Source organism: Budorcas taxicolor, chromosome 9 (assembly GCF_023091745.1).
Source record: "Budorcas taxicolor isolate Tak-1 chromosome 9, Takin1.1, whole genome shotgun sequence".
Lineage (NCBI taxonomy): Eukaryota > Metazoa > Chordata > Mammalia > Artiodactyla > Bovidae > Budorcas > Budorcas taxicolor.
Genome location: NC_068918.1, coordinates 32,097,035 through 32,111,002, shown reverse-complemented (window position 1 = coordinate 32,111,002; position 13,968 = coordinate 32,097,035). Strand labels below are relative to the sequence as shown.

At 40.6% G+C, this 13,968-nt stretch overlaps 1 protein-coding gene across 1 annotated transcript in view; it reads left to right on the top strand.

The window, feature by feature from the left end:
• Positions 1-13,968, top strand: part of FIG4 (FIG4 phosphoinositide 5-phosphatase) — a 183,768-nt gene that overhangs the window by 102,359 nt on the left and 67,441 nt on the right. The window contains exons 16-17 of the mRNA XM_052645719.1: positions 639-777; positions 12,462-12,520. Coding sequence (XP_052501679.1) covers positions 639-777; positions 12,462-12,520 — 198 coding nt within the window. The remainder of the gene's footprint in view (positions 1-638; positions 778-12,461; positions 12,521-13,968) is intronic.

The following is a 13,968-nucleotide window of genomic DNA, read 5'->3' as shown; positions in this document are numbered from 1 at the left end:
TTTTGAAAAGGTAATTTTGGAGAGGTTGAATGGTTAGTGATGCTGTTTTCCATGTGTACACGCTGCCTTCATTATCAAACACAGCTGTAGGGGAAACAAAATGTTGTAAATGTTGTCTCTCCTAAAGAAATAGAGTATCTTTTCATGAATTAAAAGCAGAAACTTGGAAACTGACTTGTTCAAGGATGTGCAACAGAATATGGGTAGAAATTGGGTCGCTTTATTTGTCTGACTTCTCTTCTGTCTTTGCCATAAAGTGAAGATGTTCTTTGTTTCAGGTAAACTAACAAATGGTGAGAATGTTTTTATTTTAAGAATACAATCACTAAGGTAACTAGGGCAGTTCTTAAAGACTTTTTAAGAATCTCTCAAAATTCAAGAAGCAGTTTATGTTCACTATCCTCTATGTTATGAGATGTATAGAGTAAAAAGGAAACATTTTGAAATAAGATTTTAATTTTCAAAGTCTTGGTGGGTGTTTTAGATGTTGTGTATGACTTTTACAGTATAAATGCTATTATTTTCAGAGGTGTGTTCTATGACATTCCAGATGTACCCTTAATCCTCCTAAGAAAGCATTCCCCTCGGTTGTTTATGTGAGTAATAGAGTTCCTGAATTATGTATTTTTGCTTTTTAGATGCTGACAGACAAGATTCCATTAATCTCTTCCTGGGAGTTTTCCATCCCACTGAAGGGAAACCTCATCTCTGGGAACTCCCTACAGATTTTTATTTGCATCATAAAAATACCATGAGACTTTTACCAACAAGAAGAAGGTATTTTTCTTCCTGGTCTACTATGTTAAATTCAGCTTTGATGTTATTTTGAATATGAGAGAACTTTCTTTTTGAGAAATGATTATATAGGCTAAAGTAGTCAGCCTTGCTACATGTTTGCCAGGAGGAATTTAGTATTGTTGATGTCCTGATAGTTCAGTTCAGTCGCTCAGTCGTGTCAGACTGTTTGCGACCCCATGAGCTGCAGCATGCCAGGCCTCCCTGTCCATCACCAATTCCCGGAGTCCACCCAAACTCATGTCCACTGAGTCGGTGATGCCATCCAACCATCTCATCCTCCATCGTCCCCTTTTCCTTCTGCCCTCAATCTTTCCTAGCATCAGGGTCTTTTCAAATGCTCTTCGCATCAGGTTGCCAAAGTATTGGAGTTTCAGCTTCAACACTGGGAAATTGTCATTAACAAATGCAGTTGTTTTGTGTCTTCATAAGATACAAAGTTTCAGAGCTTTATCACTGAACTGTTAAGTTGAAGCTCCACTGGAGCAAACCAGTAACATAACTTTTGAGGGCTTCCTACAAATGTGGGGTGATAAGGAACCCTTAACATGTAAGGAATCCTCTTTGGTTTTTAAGTGTGGTGTCTAGGCAGCCTCACTTTGGAATTCCAATATTCTTTCCTCCAGGAAGCACAGGGAACTCTTGGTGACACTGGGGAGGACAGGCATCTAGAGCCAAGGTGCTCGTGGCAGGTGCGACTGCCACCAGCCCTGTTGCTCAGTCTGGGCCTTCTTGAGTCATTCACTGTATGGGCTATTATGATGACAGTTAAATTGGTAGCAGTAGTCCCCAAATACGGAGAAGGCGACGGCACCCCACTCCAGTGTTCTTGCTCGGAGAATCCCATGGACGGAGGAGCCTGGAAGGCTGCAGTCCATGGGGTTGCGAAGAGTCGGACAAGACTGAGTGACTTCACTTTCACTTTTCACTTTCATGCATTGGAGAAGGAAATGGCAACCCAGTCCAGTGTTCTTGCCTGGAGAATCCCAGGGACAGCGGAGCCTGGTGGGCTGCCGTCTATGGGGTCGCACAGAGTTGGACATGACTGATGCAACTTAGCAGCAGCAGCAGTCCCCAAATAAATGAACTGTTTTCCTGAGGATTGGACAAGACTCCCTGTGTAGCACAGGCCGCAGGGTCAGGGGACTTGAGTTGGTGTCTCTGCAGCTGTGTGACCTTGGACTAGTTATTTAACCCCTCTAAGTCTCATTTCCCTCCCCTGCACGATGTAAATGACAGGACACACATTACAGAGTCATTGTAAGGGCTTAATGAGAGGACTCTTTAGCATTGTTAATTGAAGAGTCTTGTTGTAATAATGGGCAACATTTTTCACATATGAGACTTGAGCCTGGTCCCTTCTGCTCAGAGCCCTGTGATGTCAAGTCTGCTCCTAAGGCTCTCCTCTCACAGCATCCGTGTGATCTAGCCCTCATTTTGTTCAACAGTGTCTCACAAACACTATAGGGTTCATTGCCGGTCTGTGCAAATTGTGTGGACAGACCACAAACTACTGGTGCATTAGCAAGTGCTAATGTTACAGATGTTACCAAATTCTCTGTTACTTCAGGAACATTTCAAATATTAAGAAAATGTCAGAGTTTATATGTTTCTCAGTTTTGTTCCTTTAAGTACATTTTCTTGGAATAACCAGCTTAATGCTTGACCTTACTTTCCCTATAAATGAAGTAGTGCTGATTTTTCCACTATATTAATGAATGATTGCCATGAATTTTTGCTGACAAAAAATCTGGAGCTAATTATGTTTATTTGATGAGAGATAAGTGTAAATACCTATATTTAGCTTCGTTGATGCAATTAACTATGGGTAAATATGGTTGATTTTCTGAAACTTTATATTACCTTAAAGTATTGAAGCTATTAACATACAACTCCGGGAACAAGCAAAACTCGATTTTCTGTTGCTGAAATTAGCTAGTAAATTACAAGCATAAGTTAAACCTAGAGTTACATAACTGAGGCAGGCAGTGTTGGTGCTTGTTTGTGGAAATAAAAGGAAGCTGATGTTACATTCCCATTTTTAAAATTAAAAAAAAAGGAAACTAAGTTGCAGAGAAAATGTGTCTTGACTGAGGTTATGCACCCGAATAGACAGCACAGTAAGTGAATGAACTAAACACCTCCCACTGAGAATAAACTTTTATCAAAGTAGGTACTGTGACTCTCACAATTGACTTGGTCTCCTTGTTTCGTTTTTCTCTAGAATGTGAAAATTCCAAAAATTGATTTTTGGCATCAACAACTGATACTAATAAAGACTAGAATAAATTTCAGTACTTTATTTTGGCCTTTCTAGTCACCCGATACTAGTTATTTTGGTGACGGTTAAATCCGTATGCTGATTCTCAGAAGAATTAGCCAGAGGCAATAACCAGACTGGAGCATGGATGCTAGGGTAGAGCTGAGCTGGATTTTCTGCGGGTGTGTGACCTTAGACGTGTTTCTAAATCTCTGGAAATCTTGTTTTCCCAACTATAGAAAGGAAATGACTACACACACCTCACAGGTCACTTTAAGGATTAAATAAAATATGAATGGGAAGTACTTCCTATTGGGTCTGACACATGATCCACACAGTCTGGAAGCAGCCAAGCTCTGGAGGGACTGCCTGCAGTTAATACCTGTCTGACCGGAAGCAAGACATATAACTGGTCCAATTCTCAGTTTCCACATCAGTAAAATAGAGATAGTGATAGTGTCTGACCTGTCGGTTTTTCTGAGAATCAGATGAGATCATATAAATCCTTAGCACATAATAGTCCAACAGATATTAGTATTGTTATTGTTCTTTAAAACGACTACATTTCTTAGTTGTAATATTTGTTAAAAATCATATAGAATGACCATTAAGTCTGGAAACTTAGATAATATTATTTTATCACTTATTTTTTGTTGTTCATTCCCTAAATCGTGTGCAGCTCTTTGTGATACCATGGACTGCAGCACGCCAGGCTTCTTGCCCTTCACTATCTCCCAGAGTTTACTCAAATTCATGTCCATTGAGTCAGTGATGCCATCCAACCATCTAATCCTCTGTTGTCCCTTCTCTTCCTGCCCTCGATCTTTCCCAGAATCAGGATCTTTTCCAATGAGTCGGCTCTTTGCATCAGGTAGCCAAGGTATTGGAGCTTCAGTATCAGTCCTTCCAATGAGTATTCAGGGTTGAATGCCTTTAGGATTGGCTGGTTTAATCTCTTTGCTGTCCAAGGGACTCTCAAGAACCTTCTTCAGCACCACAGTTCAAAAGCATCAATTCTTCGGTGCTCAGCCTTTTTTATGGTCCAGTTCTCACATCTGTACATGACTACTGGAAAAAAAGAAAAACATAGCTTTGACAATACAGACTTTAGTCGGCAAAGTGATGTCTCTGCTTTTTAATACGCTGACTAGGTTTGTCATAGCTTTCTTCCAAGGAGCGAGCATCTTTTAATTTCATGGCTGCAGTCACTGTTTGCAGTGATTTTGGAGCTCAGGAAAATAAACTCTGCCACTATTTCCATTTTCTCCCCATCTATTTGTCATGAAGTGATGGGATGGGACCAGATGCCATGATCTTAGTTTTTTGAATGTTGAGTTTTAAGCTAGCCTTTTCACTCTCCTCTTTCACCTTCATCAAGAGGCTCTTGAGTTCCTCTTCACTTTCTGCCATTAAGGTGGTATCATCTGCATATCTGAGGTTGTTGATATTTCTCCCAGAAATCTTGATTGCAGCTTGTGATTCATCCAGTCCAGCATTTCACATGGTGTATTCTGTATACAAGTTAAATGAGCAGTGTGACAATATACAGCCTTGATGAACTCCTTTCCCAATTTTGAACCAGTTCATTGTTCCATATCCCATTCTAACTGTTGCCTCTTGACCTGCACACAGGTTTCTCAGGAGGTAGGTAAGGTGGTTTGGTTTTCCCACTTCTTTAAGAATTTTCCAGTTTGTTGTCATTCACACAGTCAAAGCAGAAGTAGTGTTTTTCTGGAATTCTCTTAAGTTTTCTATGATCCCACAGATGTTGGCAATTTGATCTCTGGTTCCTCAGCCTTTTCTAAATCCAGCTTGTACGTCTGGAAGTTCTTGGTTCATGTACTATTGAAGCCTCACTTGAAGGATTTTGAACATTACCTTGCTACCATGTGAAATGAGTGCAATAATACAGTAATTTGAACAGTCTCTGGCATTGCCCTTCTTTGGGATTAGAATGAAAACTGACCTTTTCCAGTCTTGTGACCATTGCTTAGTTTTCCATATTTGCTGGCATGTTGAGTGCAGCACTTTCACAGCATCATCTTTTAGGATTTGATATAACTCAGCTGGAATTCTATCACCTCTACTAGCTTTGTCCATAGTAATGCTTCCTAAGGCCCACTTGACTTCACATGCTGTGATGTCTGGCTCTAGGTGAGTGACCATACTATCATGGTTATTCAGATGATTAAGATCTATTTTATAACATACTATTAGTGAATACTTTATTATATATTTGTCTGTGTTTCCAAAATTTGTGACCATCTGTATTTTACACTGTTTACCAATGATTTATTCTGAAACAGTATTTTTATAAAATGATAAGGGAAGAGGGGATAAACTAGCTTTGCCTGGAATTCATCCAAACCAGTTCTCTCGAGATAACTACTTTTGTGACTCAAAATCCCATGTTTATGAATCTGTTCAAAACTGCTGATTGAAGCTTTGTTCTGAATAGTACTGGAGTGGGTTGCCATTTCCTTCTCCAGAGGATCTTCCCACCCCAGGCATCGAACCTGGGTGTCCTGCATTGTAGTCAGATGCTTTACCATCTGAGCCACCAGGGAAGTCTGAAATAGGTTAATATGTCATATATCATCTCAGATGCCATTTTTGAATCAGTGTTAATAAAGTCACCAGGGTATTTTTAGGCATTATACATTATTTGTCTCTTTGACTCAGAATTGGGAGATTTCCTGGCACTATCTTCTGTCTGATATATGAGTTCCCTCTGTGTCTTCCCAGGTGGGGCTCAGCTGTACTGTGCTTGACTGGCATTGGTTTGTCAACCAGCACCTGTCAGGTTGAGAGGTAGTCGTTTTTGGACAGTTCACTTACATCATTCTTTCTCATACCATGCTGAGATCCGTTTGTCTGTAACTTTACCTACTAATCTTAGTTTAACCCCCTGAGACCTTAAGAACACAGTTTTCTCATTCACTTGATAGTCTTTTTAAATATTTGAAGACAGGTTTACACATTCTCAAAGTCTCTTCTTCTCCAGGTTAAATACCTCCACTTTCTTAACTGTTTCTCCTGTACTGTGGTTTTAAGTCTGTTTAGCATTCAGAAGGCTTTCTTCTGTATTCCAGTTTATGTCAGTGCTCTTTTTAAACTGTGGAATTCAAACCTGGGTCCAATAGTAGTCCAACTTTGGTCTAATTTGTGCCAAGTGTTGTGGGACCATTGGTACCATCATTCCCCTTGTCCTGGGTAATCTGTTTTTTTATCATGAAGTACAAAGTTACAGTGACTGTTTGCAGCAATGCTATTGTAATGTTAATTCTCTGGGCTTCCTATCCACTGGAACTCCCAAGTCTTTTTAACATGCCCTATCACCCTTATAGCAGAAAGTGAAGAGTAACTAAAGAGCCTCTTGATGAAAGTGAAAGAGGAGAGTGAAAAAGTTGGCTTAAAGCTCAACATTCAGAAAACTAAGATCATAGTATCTGGTGCCATCACTTCATGGGAAATAGATGGGGAAACAGTGGAAACAGTGTCAGACTTTATTTTTCTGGGCTCCAAAATCACTGGAGATGGTGATTGCAGCCATGAAATTAAAAGATGCTTACTCCTTGGAAGAAAAGTTATGGCCAACCTAGATAGCATATTGAAAAGCAGAGACATTACTTTGCCAACAAAGGTTCATCTGGTCGAGGCTATGGTTTTTCCTGTGGTCATGTATGGATGTGAGAGTTGGACTGTGAAGAAAGCTGAGTGCCGAAGAATTGATGCTTTTGAACTGTGGTGTTGGAGAAGACTCTTGAGAGTCCTTTGGACTGCAAGGAGATCCAACCAGTCCATTCTACAGGAGATCAGCCCTGGGTGTTCTTTGGAAGGAATGATGCTAAAGCTGAAACTCCAGTACTTTGCCCACCTCATGTGAAGAGTTGACTCATTGGAAAAGACTCTGATGCTGGGAGGGATTGGGAGCAGGAAGAAAAGGGGACGACAGAGGATGAGATGGCTGGATGGCATCACCAACTTGATGGATGTGAGTTTGAGTAAACTCTGGGAGATGGTGATGGACAGGGAGGCCTGGCGTGCTGTGATTCATGGGGTCGTAAAGAGTCGGACATGACTGAGTGACTGAACTGAACTGAACTGATTGCCATGCCTTATCTCTGCCATCTTGTCTTGCCTGTATATGCTTTGCCTGCTTCCAGAAAAAATATGTAAACACATATCCTATTTATTAGCTATTTCCTCTAGCTTTGTAGCTTCTTCAGAATTAATCAGTTGGCTATCTTGATCCTAATGTAAGTCCTTGTTGAAATAGGGTGAGTCCTTATAATAGAATGGGGTAGATAGCAGAGCCCTGTGGGATACCACCCAACAACTCCCTCTGCCTTGACACTGTTCTGTGATTTTTGGTTGGAATCATTTCAACAGCTGTAACTAACCATGCTGTCAACACTTCACTGTCCTATCATCCTGCCCACATGTCTCTGTCTTGTTCACATATATCAGTTGCTTTGCTCAGATCCCTATATGTTATTTCAGAGAGCTCCCAAGTTTACTAGTGGAGTTAAAGAGCCTTTTAAAATCTTCCTGACCTTTCTGTGTGAGCCAATGGAATTGAACACTCTTAATACTGGAGAGTGAAAAAGAGAAAAGAAGCTGACTTACTAGGTGTTTATGCAGAGGCGGAAGTGGCACCCACCTGCCATCGCCTGTCCTCTGATACCTGGTCCGGAAGTAGATTTCTGTCCCGGCACAGGGGCTCTTCCCCTGGGTGATTGTGCTGGCTGGGGAGGTGATGCCTCCCAGTCCTGGGCTCAGTCCATTTCAGCCCAGCTTCCCCAGAGCAGGTATTTCTTTGGGCTTCTTTCCTTCTGAGACCCACTTAGAAGAGCTGGACTTTTAAAAAAATTATTTACTTTTAATTGAAGGATAAATTCTTTACAATATTGTGCTGATTTGTGCCATATGTCAACATGAATCAGCCATAGGTATACATATGTCTCCTCCCTCTTGAACCACCCTTGAACCTCCCACCCCTTCCCACCCCTCTAGGTTGCCACAGAGTCCCAGTTTGAGCTCCCTGGATCATATAGCAAATTCCTATTGGTCATCTGTTTTACAAATGGTAGTAGTGCATATGTTTCCATGCTATTCTCTCCATTCATCCCACCCTCTCCTTCCTCCCCACAGCCCGTGTCCATAAAGCTTTTCTTTTATGTCTGCATCTCCTTGGCTGCTCTGCAAGTAGGTTCATCAGTACTGTCTTCGTAGATTCCATACATAGATGTTAATACACAATATTTTTTTTCTAACTTACTTCACTCTGTATAATACGCTCTAGCTTCATCCACTTCATTAGAACTGCCTGAAATGCATTCCTTTTTATGGCTAACATTCCACTATGTCTGTGTACCACAAATTCCTTATCCATTCATCTGTTGATGGACATCTAGGTTGCTTCCATGTCCTAGCTATTGTAAATAGTGCTGCAGTGAACACTGGGGTACGTGTGTCTTTTTCAGTTTTGGGTTCCTCAGGGTATATGGCTAGTAGTGGGGATCATATAGTATGCTGGGTCATATAATAGTTTTATTTCTCGTTTTTAAAGGAATCTCTGTACTGTCTTTCATAGTGGTTGTATTAGTCTGCATTCCCACCAACAGTACAAGAGGGTTCCCTTTTCTTCACACCCTCTCCAGTATTTATTGTTTGTGGATTTTTCATGATGGCCATTCTGACTGGTGTGAGGTGATATCTCATTGCAGTTTGATTTGCATTAAGAAGGGGACGACAGAGGATGAGATGGCTGGATGGCATCACTGACTCGATGGACGTGAGTCTGAGTGAACTCTGGAAGTTGGTGATGGACAGGGAGGCCTGGCGTGCTGCGATTCATGGGGTCGCAAAGAGTCGGACACGACTGAGCGACTGAACTGAGTAATGAGCAATGTTGAGCATCTTTTCATGTGTTTATTAGTCATCTAAGAGACACGGGTTCAATCCCTGGGTCAGGAAGATTCCCTGGAGAAGGGCGTGGCAACCCACTTCAGTATTCTTGCCTAGAGAATCACTGTGAGCTTGGCAGCCTACAGTCCATAGGGTCACAAAGAGTTGGACACAACTGAAGTGACTTAGCACATTAGTCATCTGTGTATCTTCTTTGGAGAAATGTCTGTTTAAGTCTTTTGCCCACTTTTTTAAAAAAATTATTTTTTAATTGAAGGAAACTGCTTTATAGAATTTTGCTGTTTTCTGCCAAATATCAATATGAATCAGCCATAGGTATACCTATGTCCTCTCCTTTTTGAACCTCCCTCCCATTCTCTCCCCTTCCCACCCCTCTAGGCTGATACTGAGTCCCTATTTGAGTTACCTGAGTCATACAGCAAAACTGACTATCTGTTTTACATATGGTAATGTAAGTTTCCATGTTACTCTCTCCATACATCTCACCCTCTTCTTCCTCCCCGCCAAGCCATGTCCTTACGTTTGTTTTCTATGTCTGTTTCTCCACTGCTGATCTGCAAATAAACTCATCAGTACCATCTTTCTAGATTCCATGTATATGCATTGCTGCTGCTGCTGCTAAGTCACTTCAGTCATGTCTGACTCTGTGAGACCCCATAGACGGCAGCCCACCAGGCTCCCCCGTCCCTGGGATTTTCCAGCAAGAACACTGGAGTGGGTTGCCATTTCCTTCTCCAATGGGTGAAAGTGAAAAGTGAAAGTGAAGTCGCTCAGTCGTGTCCGACTCTTCGCGACCCCATGGACTGCAGCCTACCAGGCTCCTCCGTCCATGGGATTCTCCAGGCAAGAGTACTGGAGTGGGTTACAATATTTATCTTTCTCTTTCTGACTTACTTCACTCTGTATCATAGACTCTAGGTTCACCCACCTGATTAGAACTGACTCAAACGCATTCCTTTTTATAGCTGAGTAATCTACTGTGTATATGTACCACAGCTCCTTTATCCATTCATCTGTCAGTGGACATGTAGGTTGCTTCCACGTTCTAGCTATCGTGAGTGTGCTGCAGTGAACATTGGCATATTTGTGTCTTTTTCAATTTTGATTTCCTCAAGGTATATGCCCAGTAGTAGGATTGCTGGGTCATGTGGTGGTTTTATTCCTAGTTTTTTAAGGAAACTCCATACCATCTTCCATAGTTGCCCACTTTTTGATTGGGCTGTTTTTCTGGTATTGAGTTTTATGAGCTGTTTGTATATTTTGGAAATTAATCATTTGTTAGTTGTTTCAGTTGCTATTATTTTCTTACATTCTGAAGGTTGTCTTTTCACCTTGTTTATAGTTTCCTTTGCTGTGCAAAAGCTTTTAAATTAAATTAGGTCCCACCTGTTTATTTTTATTTTCATTACTCTGGGAAGTGGGTCATAGAGGATCTTGCTGTTATTTATGTTATACAGTGTTCTGCCTATGTTCTCCTCTAAGAGTTTTATAATTTCTGGTCTTACATTTAGGTTGTTAATCCATTTTGAGTTTATCTTTGTGTATGGTATTAGGAAGTGTTCTAATTTCATTCTTTTAACATAGCTGTCCAGTTCTCCTAGCACCACTTATTGAAGAGACTGTCTCTTTCCCATTGTTTGCCTCTATTGTCCAAGATAAGGTGCCCATAGGTGTGTGGGTTTATTTCTGGGCTTTCTATCTTGTTCCATTGGTCTATATTTCCATTTTTGTGCCAGTACAATACTGTCTTGATGACTCTAGCTTTTTTGAAAAGTATTGTTAAGCTTTATTTTGCATAAGGATACAGTTTAGTAATATTTTAAAAATAGTTTTGGCCTGATCTCTTAATTTGCTCTTAATTCTTTTTCTACACATGGTGCATTCTGAGTTAAAACATGTTCTTTATAATGTTTTCTTCTTTTTCCTAAGTAACCGTTTTTTAGTAATTTATTTATGTGTGCACTGATACCTTCTCTGCTTTCCTCCTCTGCCAATTCTATCTGTCATCATTAGAATTTATGCCTGTGCTTGCTCGTGGGTGAGTTCTTTCTCTCTCTAACACACATGCTGCTGCTGCTGCTAAGTTGCTTCAGTTGTGTCCGACTCTGTGCAACCCCATAGACGGCAGCCCACCAGGCTCCCCCGTCCCTGGGATTCTCCAGGCAAGAGCACTGGAGTGGGTTGCCATTTCCTTCTCCAATGCATGAAAGTGAAAAGTGAAAGTGAAGTCGCTCAGTCTTGTCCGACTCTTTGCGACCCCATGGACTGCAGCCTACCAGGCCCCTCCATCCATGGGATTTTCAAGGCAAGAGTACTAGAGTGGGGTGCCATCGCCTTCTCCGCTCTAACACACATCGGGTTCAGTTCAATTCAGTCGCTCAGTCATGTCTGACTCTTTGTGACCCCATCACCAATGCCCAGAGTTCACCCAAACTCATGTGCATCGAGTCCGTGATGCCATCCAGCCATTTCATCCTCTGTCATCCCCTTCTCCTCCTGCCCCCAATCCCTCCTAGCATCAGAGTCTTACACCCTCTTAAATGAGTTAGCCCATGTCTTTTTCATTCCTTTGATCTGATAATCTGATTTTTTTTAGAAAAGGAAATGAGAATAGCCTGGTGTGGCTTGTTTTTATGAATAGATGTGGATTCATAGAAGTCACTGGTCATCTTAGGTTACTCCCATCTCTAGTAAATACTTGATTTGTTATTTTCCCTGCATTGACATCACACTCATTGCTGTATAGTTTTTGGAGTCTTTCACCCTCTTGCTTTTGAACATCAAGACTTCTTTTGCCCATTCCCAGTGTCAGTTCTGCTCTTTAAAAAGAGTACTGAGTGCAGCTCTACCAGGACACCTGAGTGCTCCTAGAGATGCTGTGCTGTCTCCTTCCGCCTCTTGGGCTGTGCACAGTTCCCTCTTATCTTGTGTATTTCTCTTTCCAGCATGAAGCTGTGCTGGTAAAGACAGGAACAATACTGTAGCTCTACTTTCTCTTTATTTTCAAAATGGCATTTCTAAAGTGTAGAACAGTGTTTGACACACAGTAAGTGCTTAATAAATGGTGAAAGACTGAATGAATTCTTTGTAAGCAGCAGACTTATCCCTTTTCTGTTGTTTTTTTTCCCCATGCTTTAAAGCCTTGCTATTCAAAAAGTAGTCTGAGGACCAGCCCCTTTGTTATCACCAGGAGCTTGTCTTAAATGCAGAATCTCAGGCCCCACCTACTGAATCAGAATCTGCCTTTTAATGGGATTTTCAAGTGATTCATGTGTATGCTGCCTTTGAGAAGCACTGCTCTAAAGCATAACTTCAGTCTCAAGCAAAACTTTAGGAGCCGTTCCTGTTATCCCAGTACTAACCACCCCCCACGATAGTTCGTTTGTCTAGATAACACATTTTATCTAATGAATTGTAGAAAACCAACATTTATATTTGGCCCATTTTAATCCGTTTTTTTTTTTTTTTTTAATAGTTACACTTACTGGTGGACACCAGAGGTAATAAAACATTTACCACTGCCTTATGATGAAGGTAGGTATGCTGTTTCTCCTGTAGTTTTTATGCCAGACTATTCGGAAATTATTATTAAGTGATCTTGAAGCATTTGTTTCATATAACATTTTATTAGAAAGAAATGAATGGCTGTTCAGTGGTATGTTGCTGTTACAATAGATAGGAGATTATGACATCTTAGCTTTTTTTAAAGGGTAGAGATTGTATTATACTTCTTTTGTCTAAATAGGCCAATACCTTGTATTGTGTCTTACCAGTTATCAGGTATGTCACTCAGATGTTTAGTGGATACATTATTTCATCATTTAAAATTAGTACTTAGTATATTCCTATGTATTTCGGGGGAATGGGGAGGAAGTGAGGACCCATTCACAAGGAGAAATAAAAACTCTCCCTATATCTAAGCAGTGAAAAAAGGTACAGATGTATGTATAAAACTATATTTTAGTCACTGAAGATTAAATTATATATTAATCTGTCAGAAAGGCAGGAAAGTTTTTACATTCAAAGAATACCTTCAGATGTATTTTAACATGTTAGAACAATGTTTCCAAGTTTAAATAATTGATCAGTTTGAAATAGAGTTTATTCTTGATTCTATTATTGATTCTTCAACTATGGACAAGCCAGTTTTCTCAGTTGTGAAAGGATGTGACAATCTATTGCCAATCTGGAACACTCCAGGTGAAGATTCCATCTAATCACATTTGACCATCCTGTTTTTGGATGGTATGGTGCAGGCCATAAAGTAAGAAGATTGCAAATGAGTTCCTCACAAATTATTAATTAGCTTTTAAAAAGCATCTGTTAACCTTGAAATTCTGGGCAAAATCATAAATCATACTGCACGGTAATCCAAGTCTAACCAGTAATGCTGAAGAAGCTGAGGTTGAATGGTTCTATGAAGACCTACAAGACCTTTTAGAACTAACACCCAATAAAGATGTCCTTTTTATTATAGGGGACTGGAATGCAAAAGTAGGAAGTCAAGAAACATCTGGAGTAACAGGCAAATTTGGCCTTGGAATGCGGAATGAAGCAGGGCAAAGACTAATAGAGTTTTTCCAGGAAAATGCACTGGTCATAGCAAACACCCTCTTCCAACAACACAAGAGAAGACTCTACACATAGACATCACCAGATGGTCAACATCGAAATCAGATTGATTCTATTCTTTGCAGCCAAAGATGGAGAAGCTCTATACAGTCAACAAAAACAAGACCAGAAGCTGACTGTGGCTCAGATCATGAACTCCTTATTGCCAAATTCAGACTTAAATTGAAGAAAGTAGGGAAAACCACTAGACCATTCAGGTATGACCTAAATCAAATCCCTTATGATTATACACTGGAAGTGAGAAATAGATTTAAAGGACTAGATCTGATAGATAGAGTGCCTGATGAACTATGGACGGAGGTTCGTGACATTGTCCAGGAGACAGGGATCAAGACCATCCCCATGGAAAA